The 20,850-nt window shown below is 37.2% G+C and overlaps 2 protein-coding genes and 1 long non-coding RNA gene across 3 annotated transcripts; 2 read left to right on the forward strand and 1 right to left on the reverse strand.

Annotated features, from left to right (window-relative positions):
• Window positions 1-7,657: 7,657 nt before the first annotated feature.
• LOC138886451 (uncharacterized) lies at window positions 7,658-10,232 on the reverse strand. The gene is made up of 2 exons (XR_011405183.1): window positions 10,088-10,232; window positions 7,658-8,251 (listed from the first exon to the last, which is right to left on the reverse strand). It is a non-coding gene; the product is annotated as an uncharacterized lncRNA (long non-coding RNA).
• A 7,184-nt stretch (window positions 10,233-17,416) lies between these two features.
• On the forward strand, window positions 17,417-18,856 carry LOC104218688 (uncharacterized). Its single transcript, XM_009769236.2, has 3 exons — window positions 17,417-17,761; window positions 17,869-18,273; window positions 18,569-18,856. The coding sequence occupies exons 1-3, from the start codon at window positions 17,417-17,419 to the stop codon at window positions 18,854-18,856; spliced, it is 1,038 nt and encodes a 345-aa protein (XP_009767538.2).
• Window positions 18,857-18,993: 137 nt separating this feature from the next.
• Window positions 18,994-19,779, forward strand: LOC104218687 (uncharacterized). The gene is made up of 3 exons (XM_070167301.1): window positions 18,994-19,057; window positions 19,137-19,255; window positions 19,348-19,779. Exons 1-3 carry the CDS (start codon window positions 18,994-18,996, stop codon window positions 19,777-19,779), a joined length of 615 nt encoding a protein of 204 aa, XP_070023402.1.
• Window positions 19,780-20,850: the final 1,071 nt, after the last annotated feature.

Raw genomic sequence — 20,850 nt, forward strand, 5'->3', positions numbered from 1 at the left:
CTTGCCGTTCACTTTCAATTCGACGAACATTAGGGTCCTCGCTTGCTTAGGAGGTCCTTCGTCCATCTTTTCTTTCCCTTTCCTGGTGATCGGGACTGATGTTTTCTTAGGAGGACATGCACTGGTCCCCGCTAAGGCATGAGGGATAGAGCCAACAATTGCATTGAAGGCGCCTACCTGGTTGTCTTCTGATGTGTCTGATGCGTCTGACTCATCCTCGACAGTCTGATGAGCATTGACCTTTATGTTTGGGCATTCATTGTTCCAATGTGCCCCGCCGCAATGACGGCATTCTGAGGGAGGCTTTCTCCCCTGATTGTTGTTGATGGATGCAGCACTGTTGCTGTTGGAGGGAGGAGTCTTAGTTTTGGATGCACTCCGATCTCCCCCACTTTTGCTTGGGCCACCATTGCTGGGATGGTGCCCGTTGAATCCCCCTCGGACAGACGGCTGGGGCCTGTCGTTCTGAGTTCCCAAATGATAATCGCCAAGGCATTCTGCAGCTTGAATGGCCTTGGGCAGGGTGTCTACCCGTTGTCGCTGTAGTTCCATACGGGCATGAGGTTTCAAACCTTCTATGAATGCGAAGAGTTTGTCTTTGTCCCCCATGTCGCGTATGTTTAGCATGAGTGCGGAGAATTCGCGCACGTACTCCCTCACTGATCTGGTGTGGCGGAGGTCCCGTAGCTTTCTCCTTGCATTGTATTCCACATTTTCGGGAAAGAACTGCAGGCGTATGGCTACCTTCAATTCGTCCCATGTCTGAAGAGTATCTTCACCGGCCTTGATGGCTTCGTGTTTGACCCGCCACCAAAGTTTGGCATCGCCCTGAAGATACATGGCAGCAGTCGCTACCTTTTTGGATTCCTCCAAATGGCCCACGGCATCGAAGTATTGTTCGATGTCGAAGATGAAGTTTTCCACTTCTTTAGCATCCCGGGATCCGTCGTATGGCTTTGGCTCCGGTATCTTAAGCTTTTGTGGAATGGGGGTGAGGTTTGCTGCACCCCTGATGTGATGGTCGCCTTCTCGAAGTAGGCTCTGTAAGGCAGCATTGACAACGTTGAGCTTGTCAGTCAAGTCGTTTATGGTTTGCTGCATGGCAGTTAGTCTGTCTGCCTCTTGTTGCTGATGGGCTAAATCGTCGGCACGCTCCTGCTGGAGGTCCTCAAATTTGCCATGAATATTGATAGTTTCAATGGCTGTCGTTTGTCGGTCCTCGTCAGAGTCACGACTGATGTTTGCAATGTCATTTTCCGCCTGCCGCATTCGGCGGTCCAGGTCGTCCAACCTTTGCACTAGGTTGTTGTTTTGATCAGGCACCGTATCCACGATGGGTCGTAATCGGTCAACCGTCTCTTCTAGGGATGCTAGACGCTCCCCATGATTCACCATGGTCAGAAATGGTGATGATGGCAAATGTTCCCTCGTCCGATGTCGAGCCTAGGCTCTGATACCAACTGTTACGCAACGCCTTCCTGATGATCTTTGGAAGGGCAACGTAAGGCTAAGCAACCGATGTCAGTGCGGTTGCTGTCCGCCAATGAGGTCCTCGCCGCACGCTAGACTAGATTGTCAGTGCCGTGCGGGAAAACCAATGTCGTGAGCAAATTGCGGAAGCTGAGAGAGAATTGGGTTTTGAATGATGATGATGATTTTATTGATGAATGAAAATGCTGATTACAATGATGCGGTGTCGAGGGGGAGAGACACCAGAAAATGCTTGCTTGAAAATGTTTGATTGTTTGGTCCCCCTTAATAATGCTTAAAAAAAATAAACCAACATTACAAGACTAGTCCTAATAAAGCTGTAGAAGCACACTGAAATGAAAATGATGTAAACTAGCCTATGATTACAATGAAAAGGACTTAGATTATTACAAGGAAAAACTAAGTCCGATGGCAGCATCTTTGTCTTGCGGGTCTGCGCGCGCGTTGCTGTGGGCGCGCGCGACACTTGATGTGCTGGCCTGAGGCTGGGCACTGGTGCTTGGCATCAGGGTCTGTGCGCGAGGCGCTGCTGGAATGGGCCTGCAGCTGGGCGCTGGCGAGGCATCAGGATCTGCGCGCGCGGCATTGTCAGGGCGCGCGGCGCTGTTGTCATTGGCCAGCCCTTGGGCGCTGGCGAGAGGCATCGGTGGGGCGACAGAGGCACATGCGCGCTTGTCACTTGGAGCAGCCAAGACCACGGGGCCGACCATGGCGCTAGGCATTGTGAGGCTTGCTAGGCCGCCATGGTGCGCGGCCAAGGGGTCATGGGGCGTGTCTGGAAAGCAGCCCATGACAATACACACGTTGTTCATCATTTATCTACAAATCTCAAGATCCCACTGAGACATTGAATGCTTTCCTTTCCACGTCGCCAGGAAAAGGAAACACCCAATCATATAATCATTGGGTGACTATTATTCTATACTATAATCCTTGTTATTTCTTGCATTTACTACACGTTTACGATATTGCACATCTTGTCAATCATAGCATACCATATTCGCTATTTGATGCTTATGAACGCAACTCATCTTACGAAAGTTTAGTTCCCCTTGATCTAAAGATTATTAAATTCAACCGAGATTCATCCTATCAGTTTATACTAATTGGTTTAGCATTTATTTGCACAAACACAAATGATATTTTCTTATATGTAGTATAACTATAACTTTAATTTTTCTATTATATCCTCAATGATGATTTCTAGCCACAAACCTTTTACCGCACAACAACTATTTTGACCTTACCTTAGTTTCGATATATTTTGGAATATGTACAAATTAGAGAAAACGCATTACATTCATTAAAAAAAAAAGGATTTACCTTAAGTAATAGAGTGGTGAAAGCCAAATTAGTCGTAAGATTCATGTTTGATTTAGTTTGGACCTTAATTGTGTATAGATGTGAAAAGAAATAAAAATAACTTGACGAGCGCAAAACACAACATGTAATTGATGCTCGCTAGCCAAAGATAGTGTAGTTTAATTATCGTCTCCACATGGATTAGATTTAGATAATGTTCAAGTGATTTTTAGCCTAACGCTATTCAGGATGATTAATAACTAAAGTTAATTATGAATTAAAATAATTAACAATTGATCACAGAGAGACAAGAGTTGAGCACACCGAAATATTAATGAGATAAATAAGGATCATCACAGGATATGTGCAAGATAGCTATTTGGGATTCAACTCTAGTTCAATTCACTCTAATGTTCTAATGATTCTCATGAATTCACTCGATGATTAGTTCAAACTGTAGCCAAGACTCCTCTCTCTATTAAATCTTAGCTCTACGAGGTGAACCAATATAAATCATTATGGAACATGCAAGAACGCATTAATGGATTAGTCTCTAGGAAAACGTCTCTCGAATATTTTCCTAACTTGATTTAATCAACAATTCAACAAACTCTTTCGATTAATTAAAAGAATCACTGAATTAAACCAAACAAAATTATGCAAGGATAATCACCAAAATATTCCTCTTTCGATTAAATAAATCGGTAAACAAAATTGCAAACAATTCAAAGCTCCATAAACGAATTCAAGCAAAGAACTAGAGTTGACATCCACAAATATCAATCAAAACACTATATCCGTCAAAACATAAGGTAAACTACTCCATAATCATGAAGAAAGTCATCACAAATAAAGTTGAATAGTAAGAAAATATGAATTCAAACCAAGCTCGGGTGCTGAGTTGAGGAAAGAATGATGGATCCTTGTGCTTTGAGTCTCCAATGTCCTTCCAATCTTCCGTAGATCAAAAGTCAAAATCATATTTTTGGTCTATTTATACCATGTAGGAACGTGCCCGAACGAAACTATCTTTTTTCAGTCGAAGTGAGAAATTACTCTAAGAAAAATTCACAGGCGCGGCACGCCTCGCGTCGCCTCATGCGCTGCGCCAGTGGAAAAGTCAGCAAGCATGGTTTTTTTTCACTCTGTAGGAATTTTGCACTAGCATCTTGTGCCCCGCGGCATGGTAGTGTATTTTTCTCCGAGTAATTTTTTTCCTCACTTTTTGACATTCAAACTTGGTCCTCGATCCCAGAACGTGATCCCAGCTTAATTTCTTGGGCTTCTACTCAGACTTCAAAGCTCCAAATCATCCATTTTAGCTGCAAACTTGCTTCTTCACTCGAAATCTCATCCTACACAATATAACACACGTAATAATTAGAAAGTACAAATAATTAAGCTCAAATACAATCAATGTGTAGTAATTAGAGTGTAAAATGTAGCTAAAACACGAGTTCTTAGCCTATTATCAACACCCCACACTTAAACGATTGCTCGTCCTCGAGCAATCAAACTGCACTTCATATAGAAACGACCTTCTCATCAGACAACTTCACTAACGTATCATGCCAAGAGTATTTAAAACAGACCGAGCACCCTATTAGAACATCCTAGCCTCAAGACTCGACTCACACGTGCTACGTTTTTCAAAAACCTACTCACTTACTCTAATTCAGATGCCAAAGACATTGCCTTTCCTTCGCAAATCATGTGCCATCACACCAAAGATAGAAAGTAGTTCCACACACAATAAAATTCAAGAACAAATAGGAACTCAAGATAGAAAGAATTCACTCACTCTCAGAATTAAAATTCATGTGCCACATAAGACGCACTATATGCTTGCCCGTAGTGTAATACTCTACTAATTGAGCTTATTCAGTCAAAGATCAAGTAGGACTTTATTTTGGTTGTAATGTAGGTTGTGGAACAGATAGGATACATTTAGATATAGTGACTACACCTCTCTAAGCACTTTAATACATAGACATTAACAATTTAAACCTCACACTTGTGTTGAACTAAACCCTAACTTTCACATATAATAGCATCACTCTCCCCAATATTTTTAAGCATAAACAAGATGAGAACTACCACTAGCAAGGAATCAACTTTTTTTTCTTTCTTTTCTAATACATACACAACTCTTTTTTTTTCTAAGTTATGATTTTTTTCAAGAAAACTCACTTTTTTTGTTTCAATTCCCTGCAAGTGGCTCCCATAATTTTTCAAACACTACATCTTTCTCCTTTATCAATAGTTCCACTCAAAAACTCGATCATACATTAAATTAGCTTTTAACAAGCTCATAGCAAATTCAAGTGCTCAAGAGAGGTAAGAGGTTCAAAGAGATAATTCAAACAAAATGGATGAGGCTTGTAGTGTGGTTGCTAAAGAACTAGGATTACAGGCTCAAAGGAGCTAACTAGGATACACAACACTCAAACGAGTCACGGACATATAATTGGCTCAACAAAAAAATACCTATATCACTTTCTAGAGTGAACAAGACTTCTATTTCGCTTTGCAAACATAGAGGGCAAGTTCTAGCCATCAACTGACATGCACAAATATCAATAAATCTTACTCACACCATGGTATATAACTCACTTAGGACCGGATCTATCCCGATTCTCTAGTCAAAGCGGTTAAGCAACATCAAAATCAAATAATTTAGGGCACTTATGGATGAGTCAAGAAATGATCTAGGCGTCAAAACTAAGGAACTCACTGCGCTCAAGTCACATCAAGGTCAAGGAAAATAATCTTCATTTAATACTATCATACCTCCTTTTCCCCTATAGGGTAGGGAGTTTTTTCAATTAAAGTGATATTATTCGAAATGAGATTATTTATTTAATTTCATAGTCGACACTTGGAATAATTTATGGTGTCTCAAGTCACCGGTTTATTTTAAATCCCAAATCAAGAAAATTTGACTCTGTTTTAAAGTCTGCGAAACCAGAAGACCGGATAAGGAATTCTGTTAATCCGGTAAAAGATGTTAGGCATTCCTGGATTTTGTAGTTTTAGCACGGTCGCTTTAATCATATCTGGCTTAATTAAATTGTTTAATTACTCATTTATAGAACCTATGTATATTTACCTTTTTACCGCTTTTAATTATGGCGTTTATTGATCTAATCTTTGAAATGGACCACTTGTGTAAGTTCGCTTTATTTGTGGTGTTAAAATTATATCACGCATACGTGTACACAATTGATCATGCTTTATTAATTTTAAGATTGTTTGGCCGAAGTTGCGCGAACGCATACCCTGATTTAATTTTGAAAATCGTAATTATATCACGTGAACATGTACACAATCATAATAATAGATTAAAGTGCGCCTAAATCATTGCTACGAACCTTCATTTTAGAAATCGCAATCGTATCACGTGAATGTGTACATAATTACGATAATAAATTAGATGCGTGTTTTAAAGCATTCTACAATGTTCAAAAATTATTTATTTGCCTCCCCTAAATTTGAGATTATTGTGGAAAATCTCACATTTATGGAATGACTCACTTTTAGGCAACTACATATATTTGAAAATTTTGGTTGAATCCATTCTCTTATTTGTTTAGTTGAAAACTATGTGATATTTGGATTTAAACGAAATTATTTGAAAGTTAGTATAGAGACCAATCAAGTAGAATTCACATGGGCCTTAAGATAAAAGCCCAGGGTGTTTGTTGTCTTAGAGGGCAGACCTAATAAAAGGATGTTCTATGTCCACATTAGACCTTGGAGTATTGGGCTTGAACAAAATGTTGGCAGCCCAAAATTCAATCTGATGCGAGTATTCATGCTCAGTTTAAATAGATTTTTTCTTTCTTATACCATATATGAAACATTATTATCAAAAATGTGCATAGTTTCTAATTTATCTGTCATGTCTATATTTTTTCTACAGTTATTATACCAATCATTAAATACTTATTAATAGTAGCTGAATATTCCTAATTTGTCGAGCTAAAATTGAGGAACAGAATATTCTAAAAAGATTTGGCGTAAATCAGATCAAATCATATTCTTCCAGATATTCCTATTTAGGTGCGCTACAATTACACCATTGATAGCCATTAAAAAGCTTGAAAGCTTTGAATTCAAATTTGAGTTTTCAAAAATCATTATTTTTTTGGATTGGGTGTTGTTGAAAATAATCGGGAATATGGTTTGGAGTTTATATCTCAATTTTGAGGGGTTTTTGTTGAAGATTAGACTTGGTTTTGACTGAATTTCAGATTGAAACTCGAAGAAGAAGAAGAAGAAGAAGAAGAAGAAGAAGAAGAAGAAGAAGAAGAAGAAGAAGAAGAAGAAGAAGAAGAAGAAGAAGACGTATTGCAGAAATTGTAGATAAATTGTAGATTATTTGTATTCTGATTGTAGATGTTTTATTTTCTGTTTTTACCAATAAAAACGGCTAAAACTCCTACAAATCTTCTGAAAAAACGTAATTATGTCAAAAATTACAATTATGCTACAATTGGATAGGAATTGGGATATATAAATTTAATGTATCCAGTTTGTAGATATTTTGTAGATAAATTGTAGATTATTTGTATTCTGATTGTAGATGCTTTGTTTTCTGTTTTCACAAATCAAAAACGACTAAAACTTCTATAAATATTCTGCAAAAAAAACGCAATTACGTCAAAAATGCCAATTATGCTACAATCGAATGAGAATTGGGATATTAAAATTCAATGTACCCAGTTTGTAGATATTTTGTAGATTATTTGTATTCTGATTGTAGATGCATTATTTTCTGTTTTCACAAATCCAAAACGATTAAAACTCCTACAAAATCTTCTGCAAAAATGCAATTATGTCGAAAATACCAATTAAGCTACAATTGAATGGGAATTGGGATATTAAAATTCAATGTACCCAGTTTGTAGATTATTTGTATTCTGATTGTAGATGCTTTGTTTTCTGTTTTCACAAATCAAAAAACGACTAAAACTTCTACAAATCTTCTGCAAAAATAGCCTACAATTTATCTACAATTTTTGCAATATATCTTCTTCTTCTTCTTCTTCTTCTTCTTCTTCTTCTTCTTCTTCTTCTTCTTCTTCGTCTTCGAGTTTCAATCTGAAATTCAGCCAAAATCAAGTCTAAATCTTCACCAAAACCCCTCAAAATTGAAATATAAACTCCAAAACATATTTTCAATTATTTACAACAACATTCGATCAAAACAAATAATGATTTTTGAAAACCCAAATTTGAATTCAAAGCTTTAATGGCTGTTAATGGTGGAATTGCTGCTCTCTTGTCTCTTTGAAGGTTTGTTCTTCTTCATTGAGAAAATTTGAAGCTGAAGGTAAATGTGTGTATAACTTTGAAGATTTGACTTCAATTTTGATGAACTTTGTTGTTCTTCATTGATGAACTTCAACTGGAGTAAAATGGGGAACCAACTTTGTTGAAGGGTTTCTTCAATTTTCTGTGAATTTAGAGGGAGAATTTGGTTTTAGAAGATGAAAAATGGTAAAAAGAACGTGGGTATGGGTAAAACGTGGGTGTGACTGAGGCGTTAGGAGAGAGAAACATGCAAATTCTTTTAATTAAGGAGTAAAAAATGTACAATTAATTATACCCTTAATTAGTTATGATATAGAATTGGTAATTTAGTATACTAAGTATAATTAAGTCAAACCTTAAACATTGAGGATAATAAGATTTTCTATGTGGCATAGGAATCAATGTAAAAATTTCCAGTTTAAACATCCATTCCATCCTAAAATGCCACATGGGCGACGGCCCATTAACGCATGAACAACATGCAGATTTAAAATCCTTCTAACTTCAATACAGTACAAAATAGGTCTCAACCCAATAACTAATCTGATGTTAACACATTTCAGAATTTAAAAATTAATTACAAATCGTTTGAGCACATGATTATCACAAGAAACACAAAGTCAATTACAAACTACTATGGACAGTGATAATGAACATCTGAATTTAACATTTACAAATAAAAAATAATTTTTTTTATTACAATCAGAGGCGGACCCAGAATTTGAGCGCGATGGGGATATCACTGTATGCTAATCACCAGCGATACATTTATAAGAAAAAGAAATTTCTTCGCAAAATGGGTACTATGGAAAGAGAAGGAATAAAATTAATTAAGTTGACTATTGTGTATTAGTACTAAAACTATAAATGAAATATAAAAAAAAGATAAAAGTAAAAAAAGTTAATTTGCTATTAAATATAAATTATATTGTAATCAAAGAACTAAAATATTAATTAAGTTAACTATTATATATTAGTACTAAATTATAATTGAATTCAAAAAAAAGAGAGATAAAAGTAAAAGATAAAGCAATTTGCTATTAAATATAAATTATACAGAAAGGAGGAAAAAAACAAAGCTCAAGGGCTAAAGGGGGTTTCGAACATACATCCCCAACAAAGTTGGAAATTTAAGGCCCCAAAGCAATCACTTCTCCCATCCGCCTCTTTGTTTTTGGGGGCACACTTAAAATATTTAAGGGGTCATATATATATATATATATATATATATATATAATATGTATTTATAGGATTTTTGCCGAGACTAACGGGGTCACGTGACCCCTCACCTCGCCACATAGGTCCGCCTCTAATTACAATAACAAACATTATGAACTAAGTTCCTTTTCTGAAACTTAAACAAAATCACATATGAATAAGAAATATAAATTTTTCTTTGTCCATCCATGCTTTTAACTTCAACTCAAATCCAAATCCCAACTTCAATTCTTCAGATGTTAGTCAGGGAAAAGAACCGCTGAGTTTTTTCCATGAATTCTCAAACACATAGAAATATTAGTATGGTAATTATTTGATTGTTCATCTGCCTTAAACTATCATTAAATAAACTTTATATTATTCAGAACACAAACAGAACTTACAAACAACTCAAGGCTTGGATTTACTACAGGATTCTTTATAAAATTCAACCATTAAAACCAAGTCAGTATCTCTTTGAAACAAGGAAGGAATTCAAACTGACTCAAAGTGAATAAGTCTAAATAATGACAACAAACACATCAGAGAACAATCATGATTTCATATTAGAACAGATGACATTTTACTTCATATTGACACTAGATGTTCAACAAGGAACAACAGTAACAACAACAGCAGTAGAGGAGCAGCACTAAACAACTCAATCTTCAACCAGAGACCCTTAAATTAACTCAAAGAAATCCCAGCAATACAGAAAAGTAATAATAAAATAAAGGTGAATTCTGTGTCAAAATCAGTCTAAAGATGAAAGAGAGAAAACCTGAATTTCAGAGAGAGTTTTTGTGTGAAACCTGTGTGAAAGTCTGCCTTTTCATGAGAGGGTTCAGTGGTCTTATATAGAATGTGTGCATGCTAAGGAGTAGGGAATAATCTAATGAAGGTGCAGCTCCTAAAAATTAGGAAAAGAGAACCTTTCCTCAACCAATTTATGTACAACTGTCCCCTTTTAATCAGATATTTTCATTTTTCAGCATCTTATCCTAACAATTTTGGACAACTGTCCATTTCTAGAAGTTTCCAATCAGTTACTAAAGATTCTTTCAAGTTAAAACCCCGCAAATTAACCTTTTAGTATTTTAAAATTGCCTAAGAACCAAACCTGATTCTGGGCTTGAGTCGTGTGACTCTGATCCAAAGACCCCCCTCCCACCCCCCAGCTCTCAAACAAACAACTGAATTTGTGGGCCTGCCTATTATACAAACAGGCCCAACATTGAGCCAAATCAAACGGGCAAATCAATTGGGGCCCAAATTTAAAAATAACATACAATTATACTAAACTAATTAATCATGCAATTAACCTAAAAAAATCATATTTTAATTGAACAAATCAAAAAAATAATTAACACCTAAACTGAGGATTCAAAACAGAAAAAGAAACAAGTAAAAGGGAAAATAAAAGTATACTGATTTGGCCGAAAATGAGTGGATAAACAAGGTGAATCAACGAACGACGCTGGCGACGAAGCTAGGTTGGCCCGCGGTGACTTGGCCGGAATCCGGCAAGTTTCAAAATGAACCAAAACTCACATTAATCAACTGATCTTGACAAGAGCAATTGATCAATGTTAGATTCAAATCAAAACGATTAAGAATCATGGCAGAAATCGAAGAGAAATGAAACTAGGTCTTTTAAAATTTCTCAGATTGGAAAATCAGGGGAATCTGTGGTGTTATGAAGTAAATTGGGAGGAGATACAGGATGAGGAGGGAGAGGGGATTGTGGTGTGAAGATTTGGGTGTGATTTGGCGTTGAGCCGCCGGTGACCACGGTGTGGGGATAGTAGGGAGGCTAGGGTTAGATTTAGAAATGAAGAAGAATGAGAATGTGGGTGTTGTCTCTAGTTTTGGGGAATTTCGGACAATTATATGGGAAATGAAGATGAGTTCCCGTCCGTTGGATTGGATGAGATGAAGGGTCCTGATTGCTTTGAATGAAACTGCATTGTTTTGGTTACTAAAGGCTGGACTAGACTGGGAGTGGGGATTGGGCTGGGCGAGGTCTAAGGCATTTGGGACATTTAAATTTGGCCCAATCTAGTTGGAAGCTCAAAAATAGTCTCTTCTCCTTTTTTTGTTTTCTTTTCTTTTCTTTGATTTTAAATTCTAATTAAATTAATTAAAATTCTAAATCAATCTAATTTATAAAATTAAACTAACTATCTAATTATACTATTTACACAATTAAGTAATCTTAAATCAACAAAAGAAAGTTGCTAATTTAACATTAAGAGATAAAAATTAAAAATGAACATCATTTTTGTGATTTTTGTTTTAATAATACAATCAACTTATGCAATTGGATTATAAATGCAATTAAGACCTACAGATGCTATGTAATGAAGATTTGGACATTTTTATGGTATTTTTCTATGATTTAAAAATGTTAAAAATACAACTAAATACAAACAATTAATTAACAAAATACAAATTCTATAAAAATTAAAAATAATTAAGGAAAAATCTAATTGTGAATTTTGTAGGAATATTTTAGTTGGGCAAAAATTATATGCTCACAGCTGCCCCTCTTTGCTCGAAAACACGAAGGATTTTCGGGCAAAGATAAAGTGAGCAATTACGAGCGATTTTTTCCCGTTTGGATACTTCATGTGAAGCATTTTGAAAAAGTTTGACCTAACCTTGCTTCGGAGGTTGCCTACATATCCTTGGCTATAAAAGAATTAGGTCAGTATAGTTTTGGAAGTTTTGGTAGTTGGGACTACCGGAAAAGCTGTGATTTCACTGTTGTTGCTGTTGTTACTGCTTGCTGAGATCCTTATTACACCAAAATCAAAATAAAAAAGACTAACTAAGTCTATTAGCTAGAGTTACAAAATTTCTATCTATGAGTCTTTTGGAGCTTGATCTTGAGTCTTGGTTGGTTCTTCATGCAGACTCTGATCTGAATCTTGATGCTTGTTAGCTGTAAGTGCTGGTTCATTTTTCTTCAGCTTTCAGATCAAGGTGGGACATGCAAAGCTTGTGACTTCAATCATGTCTTGAGCAGTCCACATCTTTTCTCCGCTTCTACACTTTGAGTTCACTTCTTTTTCTTTTCTTTTTTTTCTTTTATTCTGGATTGAGGCTTTTTCTTTTAGTCGTCTCGAATCCTGTGTCTCGAGGTATAACCTGCTCATACACCAAAACAAACAAACGAACGGAATTTTTCTGCTCCAGTTTTCACTAGGAAAATTTTGTGAGTTATTTGTAATCAAAACTTATACTACTTTATTATTGAAAGCAATAAAAGTCAGGATTGTGTATCCTTGAGAAAAAGAGATTAGGGAATGGAGATACTATATCTAAAAAAATGAAATCAACTAGGGAGTGGAGATTGAAAAATCGACTAGGGAGTGGAGACCCTATGTCTAAAATAAAATCAACTATAGATTGGAGACCTTATGTTGGAAAAAAACGACTAAGGAGTGGAAACCCTACGTCTAAAATAAAATCAACTAGGGATTGGATACCCTATGTTGGAAAATCATCAACTAGGGAGTGGAGACCCGGTGCTGGCATCAACTAGGGAGTGGTGACCCTATGTTGCCATCAAGTTATATTGGCATCAACTAGGGAGTGGTGACCCTATGTTGCCATCAAGTTATATTGGCATCAACTAGGGAGTGGTAACCCTATGTTGGCATCAAATTATGTTGGCATCAACTAGGGAATGGAGACCCTATGTTGGAAAAGCGACTAAGGAGTGGAGACCATATGTCTAACATAAAATTAACTAGGGATTGGAGGCCATATGTTGGAAAATCATCAACTAGGGAGTGGAGACCCTATGATGGCATTAACTAGGGAGTCCCTATGTTGGCATCAACTAGGGAGTGATGAACCTATGTTGGCATCAAGTTATGTTGGCATCAACTAGGGAGTGAGGCCCCTATGTTGTCATCAACTAGGGAATGGAGACCCTATGTTGAAAAAAATACAGCTAGAGATTGGAGACCCTATGTCTAAGATAAAATCAACTAGGGTTTGGAGACCCTATGTCTAAGATAAAATCAACTAGGGATTGGAGACCCTATGTTGGAAAATCATCAACCAGGGAGTGGAGACACTATGCTGGCATCAAGTTATGTTGGCATCAACTAGGGAGTAGAGGCCCTATGTTGGAATCAACTAGGGAGTGGTGACCATATGTTGGCATAAAATTATGTTGGCATCAACTAGGGAGTGAGTACCCCATGTTGGCATCAACTAGGGAATGAAGACCCTCTATTGGAAAAAGCGCAGCTATGGATTAGAGACCCCATACTACCATGATTTTGAATTTTCTTTGTTTTCTTTCTTTTCATTTCATTTTTTATTTAAAAGAATGAGTAAAAATGTAGGAAAGAATTTGTAGGAGACTTTCCTTTTGGATTGATTATTGTTGTAGAGCTATTTTAGTCTCTACGTGATTTCCTTTTGTTACACCTGCTTCTTGCAAGGTTGCTTTGAATTACATCTGTTTCCTGTTTTTCAAACAAAGAAAAATTTGTCAGTTTGAAACAGTGGTTGGTTTTGTGGCCTTGAGCGTTTCAATCACTTGATCTCGGCCCCGTTTCTTTGATAAAGATTTCAACTGCAACTGCTTGTTCCCTAAGGACCGATTTCATTTCTGGCCCTGGAGAACTTGGCTTTTCTAGAACTTTACCATGATGGTTAATCACGTGGGACTTAACCTTTTTCAACTTTATTTCGCCTCCATGGGCATTTGACTTTGATTTCCTTTCTTTTCAAGAGTTTTTGATTTCAAAGCACCGGCCATCATGGCCAGTCGACTCGATGCACCTGCTGAGGCTGGATGCCTTCTTGAGCATTGGCTCATGTCAAACAAAAGCCCAATAAATCAATTTTGCCATCCTTTCTTTATCTTAGTTTCAGAACATAATTAGACCGAAAGGGATTTAAAGAAAAACAAATAATGAAATGGACAAATGAACTTATACGAGAGGTATCCCTTTCGGGGAAAGAAAAGAAAGACTTATCTGGAGTACATTCAGACTTCAATGAACATGACATGACCATTAGAATGGATGTCTGATCTGTGTAAATCGTCCAACTCTCAGAAATTCATCATACTTTATACCTCAAAGTTGAGAAACCGATGTTGATGGTTGTTAGGATCTCCTTTTCGATCAGTGGCACCCTTTGCGGGTTTTCACCAGCTGGCCTCTCTCATTTCTCTTCTCATCGTCGCCTTTTAGTGCTCTTTGCGAGTTTTCACTAACAAGTCTCTCTCCTTTCAATTTCTCTACTTACCATTGCCTTACGGTACTCGTGAGGGTTTTCACCCATAAAACTCTCTTATTTTACGTCTCTCATCTTAATTGTATCAGATCCAAGCGGTTGTATCCTCCAATTCTTTAAGCATTCTCGTTGATTGATCGGAAGGACTTGAAAAGGATTTGGGTAAAAAGAATTTGGACTGCATTACAACTTTGGGAACCTTTCGGGCAAAACAATTGCCGAAATATTATAACATCTTCCCCAGTTTCACTTTTGGGGGAATCTGGATTTTTGTTTTGGTTTGACTGAACCCCAGAGAGAGGCTGCCTACGTATCCTTTCGGAATCAAGTCGAACGTAGTTCAAAGAACTTTGTTTTTGATTTTTTTCTTCTGTTTTGTTTTTTTTTTTTTTTTTTACTTTTCATAACATCTTCCTGGTTCCAAAGAGGGTAATCAAAGAAAGAGAAATGGCTCAAAGGGTTTGCAAGGGTTGGTAGTGTTTGGGTAGTGAGAATGAAGGTCTTCGTCATCCCAATCAGAGAGCATTAAAATTGCATAAAAATGGTCAAACATAATATCTTTTGACTGCATCTACATTAACAGTTGTTTCAGGATCATTTCCTTCGATGTCTCCCAAATACAGCTCTCCTTTTTGCAACAGTTTTCTTAAAATGTACGGACCTTTCCAATTTGGAGCAAATTTTCCTTTTGCTTCCTCATGATGTGGGAGAATACGTCTCAGAACGAGTTGCCCCACTTCAAAGTTTCTAGGCCGCACTTTCTTATTGTAGGCACGGGCCATTCTTTGTTGGTACAATTGTCCGTGGCAAAATGCGGCCATCCACTTTTCATCAATCATAGTTAATTGTTCCAACCGAGTCTTGACCCACTCATCATCCTCGATCTCAGGTTCAGCAATGATTTGAAGAGAGGGAATCTCAACTTCTGCAGGTATTACGGCTTTAGTGCCATAAACCAATAAATAGGGTGTGGCCCCAACTGATGTGCGCATGGTTGTGCGATATCCTAATAATGCAAAAGGCAGTTTTTCATGCCATTGTCTAGAACTTTGAATCATTTTCCTGAGGATCTTCTTGATATTCTTGTTTGCCGCTTCAACAACACCATTAGCTTTGGGCCAATAAGGGGTAGAATTCCGATGCGTAATCTTAAATTGTTCGCATACCTCCCTCATTAAGTGGCTGTTCAAGTTTGCAACATTGTCTGTAATGAAAGATTTAGGAATACCAAAGCGACAAATAATGTTGGAATACACGAAGTCCACCACCGCTTTCTTGGTGACGGATTTGAAAGTGACAACTTCAACCCACTTTGTGAAATAATCAATGGCAACATGATGATTTTGTGCTCATTCGAAGCTTTTGGCTCGATCGGCCTAATGACATCCATATCCCAAGCGACGAATGGTCAAGATGCTGACTTAGGATGCAAATCTGAAGGCGGTGCATGAATCAGGTCACGGTGCATCATCTAACTCATTGTGGAATCGAGGAATATACCTGAACTCAACGGACTTGAACTGTTTGCTAAGATCTTCCACATGTTGCCTCTATGGGATAATCTTGATGTCCCGAGTTTCCCATTCACCTTGAGCTTGCCAAATAATCAAGTCAGTATCTCCCATGATTAAAAATTCTTCCACTTCCATGTCAACTGCCATATTCATACCCATAATGTAGGCTTCATATTCAGCAGTGTTGTTTTTACAGAAGAAACAAAGTCGGGATGTGGCCGGATAGTGCTAACCAGTGGGAAAAATCAAAATTGCCCCAATACCGACACCTTTTTGCATTTACAGCTCCATCAAAGAATACTTTCCAAGCATTGGTGTCCTCTGGAATTACTTCAACTGAATTTACTTCCTCGTCCGAAAAGTAAGTACTAAGGGGCAGTGTTATTAAAAGCACTCGCTTCTCGCTTTAAGCGATGAAGCGACACGAGGTGCAGTGGTAGCACTTTTATGTTAAAAAAGCGACTCACATTCAAAAAGTGTGCGCTTTTCTTGCTTAAGCGAGTAGCGACGCATTAGAAAAAGCAAGAAAAAGCTCGCTTCAATAGCTAAGGCTTTTTTAAAAATTTTGGGCAAATAAACCATTTGTTACTAAAACATACGCTCTTCAAGGTCTTCTTCTCCAGCGAACTCCAGCGACAACCACTGCTGCTCCAACGACTTCTTCTCCAGATCTCGGTAAGTTTCTTCTTCTTCTTCTTCTTCTTCTTCTTCTTCTTCTTCTGTTCTTCTGTTCTTCTTCTTCTTATGTTCTTCTTCTTCTTCTTCTTCTTCTTCTTCTTCTTCTTCTTCTTCTTCTGTTCTTCTTCTTCTTCTTCTTCTAGTCTTCTTCTTCAGTTCTTCTGTTCTTCTTCTTCATGCTTTGTTTTCTGTCTTCTTCTGTTATTCTTCTTCTCTTCTGTTCCTCTTTCAATTTTATTCACTTTTTAAGCGCTCATTTTTTGCCCTAAACGACTTCTTTTTCTTCTGTTATTAAAAGTGCTCTTTATGCTCTGTTTTCTTCGGTTATGCTCTCTTTATGCTCTGTTTTCTGTTATTAAAAGTACTTTTTATGCTCTGTTTTCTGTTTTCTTCTGTGAATTAATTGTTATTTTTTTTGGTTTGTTGATTGTAGTAAAATTAATTTGATTATTCAATGGCATCAAGCCAAAAAAAAGATCGAGCTTGGGCGTATGTAGTTGCAGTTGGCAATAATAACTCAAGAGTGCAATGTATCGTTTGTCAAAAAATTTATAACAGTGGAATATATCGTCACAGGAGACATCTAATCGGTGGTTTTAGAGATGTCAAAGAATGTCCAAGTGTTCCGGATACTATTAAGAAAGAAATGAGAGATTATGTTGAGGAAAAATAATGAGTTAGAAAATCCAATGAGCCGTGGAGCATCTATGATTAATCTTTTTGATGAAGATAGTCAAATGGATGAGGATGACCTTGAAGTCAATGATATAATGAGGACACCTCCCTCTAAATCTCAAAGAAAGAATTTAACAAGTGGAAGTGGATCATCCACCACCGGTAGCAATGTGAAAGATCCTCTTAATCTTTTTATCTCACAAAAACCAAATGAAAAGAGAAAGGGTGAAGCTGTTGACTTAGAATCTTGTAGGAAGAGTTTGAGGGAGCATGCTATAGATGCTTTTGCAAGATGGATGTATGATGCGGGGCTTCCTTTTAATTATGTGAATTACACCGATAGTTTTGGTGAATTCATTGGGGCCGTTGGCCAATATGGCCCGGGAATGAAGCCCCTACCTATCACGAAGTAACAGTTCCTTGTCTAAAAAAGGAGGTGGAGAAAACAGACAAGATTGTCGAGGAGCATAAGGTGCAATGGAAAGTTTATGGTTGTTCCATTATGATGGAAAAATGGACTACAAAAAATGGAAAAATGGTCATTAATGTTTTGGTGAATTCTCTGAGAGGTAGTGTGTTTCTTGAATCTTATGATGCTAGTGACTCCTCAACTAATTTCAATAAAATGTTCAACTTGTTTGAGAAGACAATATTGAAAGTTGGACCGAAAAATGTGGTTCAAGTTGTCACTGATAACACAAGTGAGAATAAAAAAGCGGATGACATGTTGAAAGGAGTTTTCCCAAATATTTATTGTACTCCTTGTGCTGCACATTGTATCAACTTGATGTTTGGTGACATTTTCAAGTTAGCCCCATATTCTACAGGTGAACAAGCGGTTCTTATTTTCTATTTTAAGTTTTTAACTTTCATGTTAATTGCTTATACTTATTAACTATGAAATTTGACTTCCTACAATTTTTGCTAAGGCGATCAAGATACATTCTTACATTAGTCAAAGCCCGTTGTTGTTGAACATGATGAGGAGATACACAAAACAAAGAAATTTGGTGAAACCGGCTAAGACAAGATTCACAACAGCTATCTTGACCTTGCATAGCTTTTACCTGCAAAAGCAAAATTTGCGAACCTTGTTCTTGTCAACCGAATGAAGTGAGAGTATCTATGTAAAGGAAGCTCTTGGGAAAGAAGTTGCGAGATTTATTATTGGTCCATATTTTTGGAATGACACTGTTCAAGCACTTAAAGTTGGTAATCCTTTGGTTATTGTACTTCGTTTGGTGGATGGAGAGAAAAAACCACCAATGGGATACATTTATGAAGCCATGGATAGGGATAAAGAAGCTATTGAGAAGGCATTTGATCATGATAGGAGGAAATATCAGAGATTGTTTGAAATCATTGATAAAAGGTGGGATGATCAGCTTTATCAACCTTTACATGAGCATGGCATATTTTGAACCCTGGATTGTTTTACACAAACAATGAGAACAAGAATTTAGATTTAAACGTTTGGAAGGGGTATCATGCATGTGTTGCGAAGTTGGTGCTAGATGAAGCGATACAAGACAAAATAGGGCAAGGGTTTGGTGTGTATATGCAAGCCGATGGAATTCTTGGATTAGCTTCGACCATTAGAGGCAGAACCAAATTGGCACCAGGTGAGCAACTTTTTCAATTGTTTTACTCTTTAGAGCTTTAACTTTCAAGTTATTAACTTCTAAAATAAGACTTCTACAGTTGAATGGTGGATGCAATTTGGTTATGAAGTTCCAAACTTGCAACAATTTGCTATTAGAGTTCAAAGCTTAACTTGTAGCTTATCCGGATGCGAGAGAAATTGGAGTGTTTATGAACATGTGAGAAGCTATATTACATTATTACTAAATTAAAGTTTATCTTAATTGTCCTAAGTACTTCTCTTAGTTACTTTCTACATCTTATTATGTAGATTCATACTAAGAAGAGGAACATGCTTGAGCTAAAGAAACTCAATGGTCTCGTGTTCGTAAAATATAATAGAACATTGGCTCGTCATTACAAAGCTCACAATATCGTTGATCCAATTTTATTGGATAACATTAATGAAGCAAATGAATGGTTAACTGGAGGCCCCAAAAATCATGAAGAAGAAGAAGAAGTGTTTGAAGGAGAAGGTCTCACTTTTGGTCATGTTGCTATGGCAAGTGGAGTTGAAGAGAATGTTTATGGTTTTAGGGGAAGTACTTTAAGGAGTAAAGAAAGAGTATCTACAAGTACAAGTACATGTACAAGTAGAACCCTAATTAATGAAGCCTCTGATGAAGAAGAAGATAATGATGACCAATATAATAATTCGAACATGATGACACTTCAAGAGTTTGGAGATCTTGTTGAAGAATAGGATGTTGCTCCTTTTGTGATTTTGTTTTGCATTTGCTTAATATGTTATGACTTTTGAGGATTATTCACTATCTAGTTTTAGTATCAATTATTTGCTTCTTGATTCAAGAATTGAAACATTTGCTTAATATGTTATTTTTAATGATTTCTTAGCCATTTATCTATGCCTATTTTATTTTTTTATTTATGTGTGAAATTGTGCCTCACAACAAAAAAGCGTGCGCTTCGCTTCTCGCTTCTGTGAAGTGAGGCCTCATTGCTTTTTTGCGCTTAACGCTTTCCAAAATACTGCTCAGGGGTTGGTATTCATCATCAACCAGGTTCTCAGCTAGATGATCTGCCAAGGCTTGAGCTTTCATTGCCGTGCGGGTGACATAGATAATGTCAAACTCAGCGAGCAGGATTTGCCATATGGCTAACCTTCCCGTGGGCATTGGTTTTTGGAATATGTACTTCAAAGGATCCATTCTAGTTATGAGATATGCGGTGTAGGCCAAAAGATAATGCCTAAGCTTTTGGGCGACCCAAGTTAGGGCGCAGTGAGTTCTTTCCAGCAAAGTGTACTAAGCTTCATAACTAGTGAGCTTCTTGCTCAGATAGTATATGGCTTGCTCTCTCTTTCCGGTCACATCATGTTGCCCCAAGACATAGCCAAAAGAATTTTCCAAGACTGTCAGGTACAAGAACAAAGGTCTCCCAGGCTCGGGTAGGACCAACACTGATGGATTAGACTGATATTCTTTAATTTTGTTGAAAGCTTCTTGACATTCATCCATCCATCTGATTGCCGCATCTTTCTTCAACAACTTAAATATGGGCTCACACGTGGTAGTCAGCTGAGTAATGAACCTACTGATGTAATTCAATCTTCCCAGCAGACTCATGATCTCTTTCTTGGTTCTCGGAGGTGGTAATTCCCCAATAGACTTTATCTTTGTTGGATCTAACTCGATAACCCTCCGGCTGACTATAAACCCCAGAAGTTTCCCAAATGGGACTCCGAATGCACATTTAGCTGGATTCAATTTCAAGTCATACCTGTGCAGACGCTCAAAGAACTTTCTCAAATCCC

Source organism: Nicotiana sylvestris, chromosome 2 (genome assembly GCF_000393655.2).
Source record: "Nicotiana sylvestris chromosome 2, ASM39365v2, whole genome shotgun sequence".
Lineage (NCBI taxonomy): Eukaryota > Viridiplantae > Streptophyta > Magnoliopsida > Solanales > Solanaceae > Nicotiana > Nicotiana sylvestris.

What these genes read in the sequence shown, in the direction of transcription:
- LOC104218688 (XM_009769236.2), top strand. Translation starts at nt 17,417, where the DNA reads ATGTTGAGGAAAAATAATGAGTTAGAAAATCCAATGAGCCGTGGAGCA. An exon ending in CGGGGCTTCCTTTTAATTAT is followed by an intron (nt 17,762 to 17,868) that starts GTGAATTACACC and finishes TGTCTAAAAAAG; the next exon opens with GAGGTGGAGAAAACAGACAA. An exon ending in ATTCTACAGGTGAACAAGCG is followed by an intron (nt 18,274 to 18,568) that starts GTTCTTATTTTC and finishes ATCTATGTAAAG; the next exon opens with GAAGCTCTTGGGAAAGAAGT.
- LOC104218687 (XM_070167301.1), top strand. Translation starts at nt 18,994, where the DNA reads ATGCAAGCCGATGGAATTCTTGGATTAGCTTCGACCATTAGAGGCAGA. An exon ending in CAGAACCAAATTGGCACCAG is followed by an intron (nt 19,058 to 19,136) that starts GTGAGCAACTTT and finishes AGACTTCTACAG; the next exon opens with TTGAATGGTGGATGCAATTT. An exon ending in ATTGGAGTGTTTATGAACAT is followed by an intron (nt 19,256 to 19,347) that starts GTGAGAAGCTAT and finishes CTTATTATGTAG; the next exon opens with ATTCATACTAAGAAGAGGAA.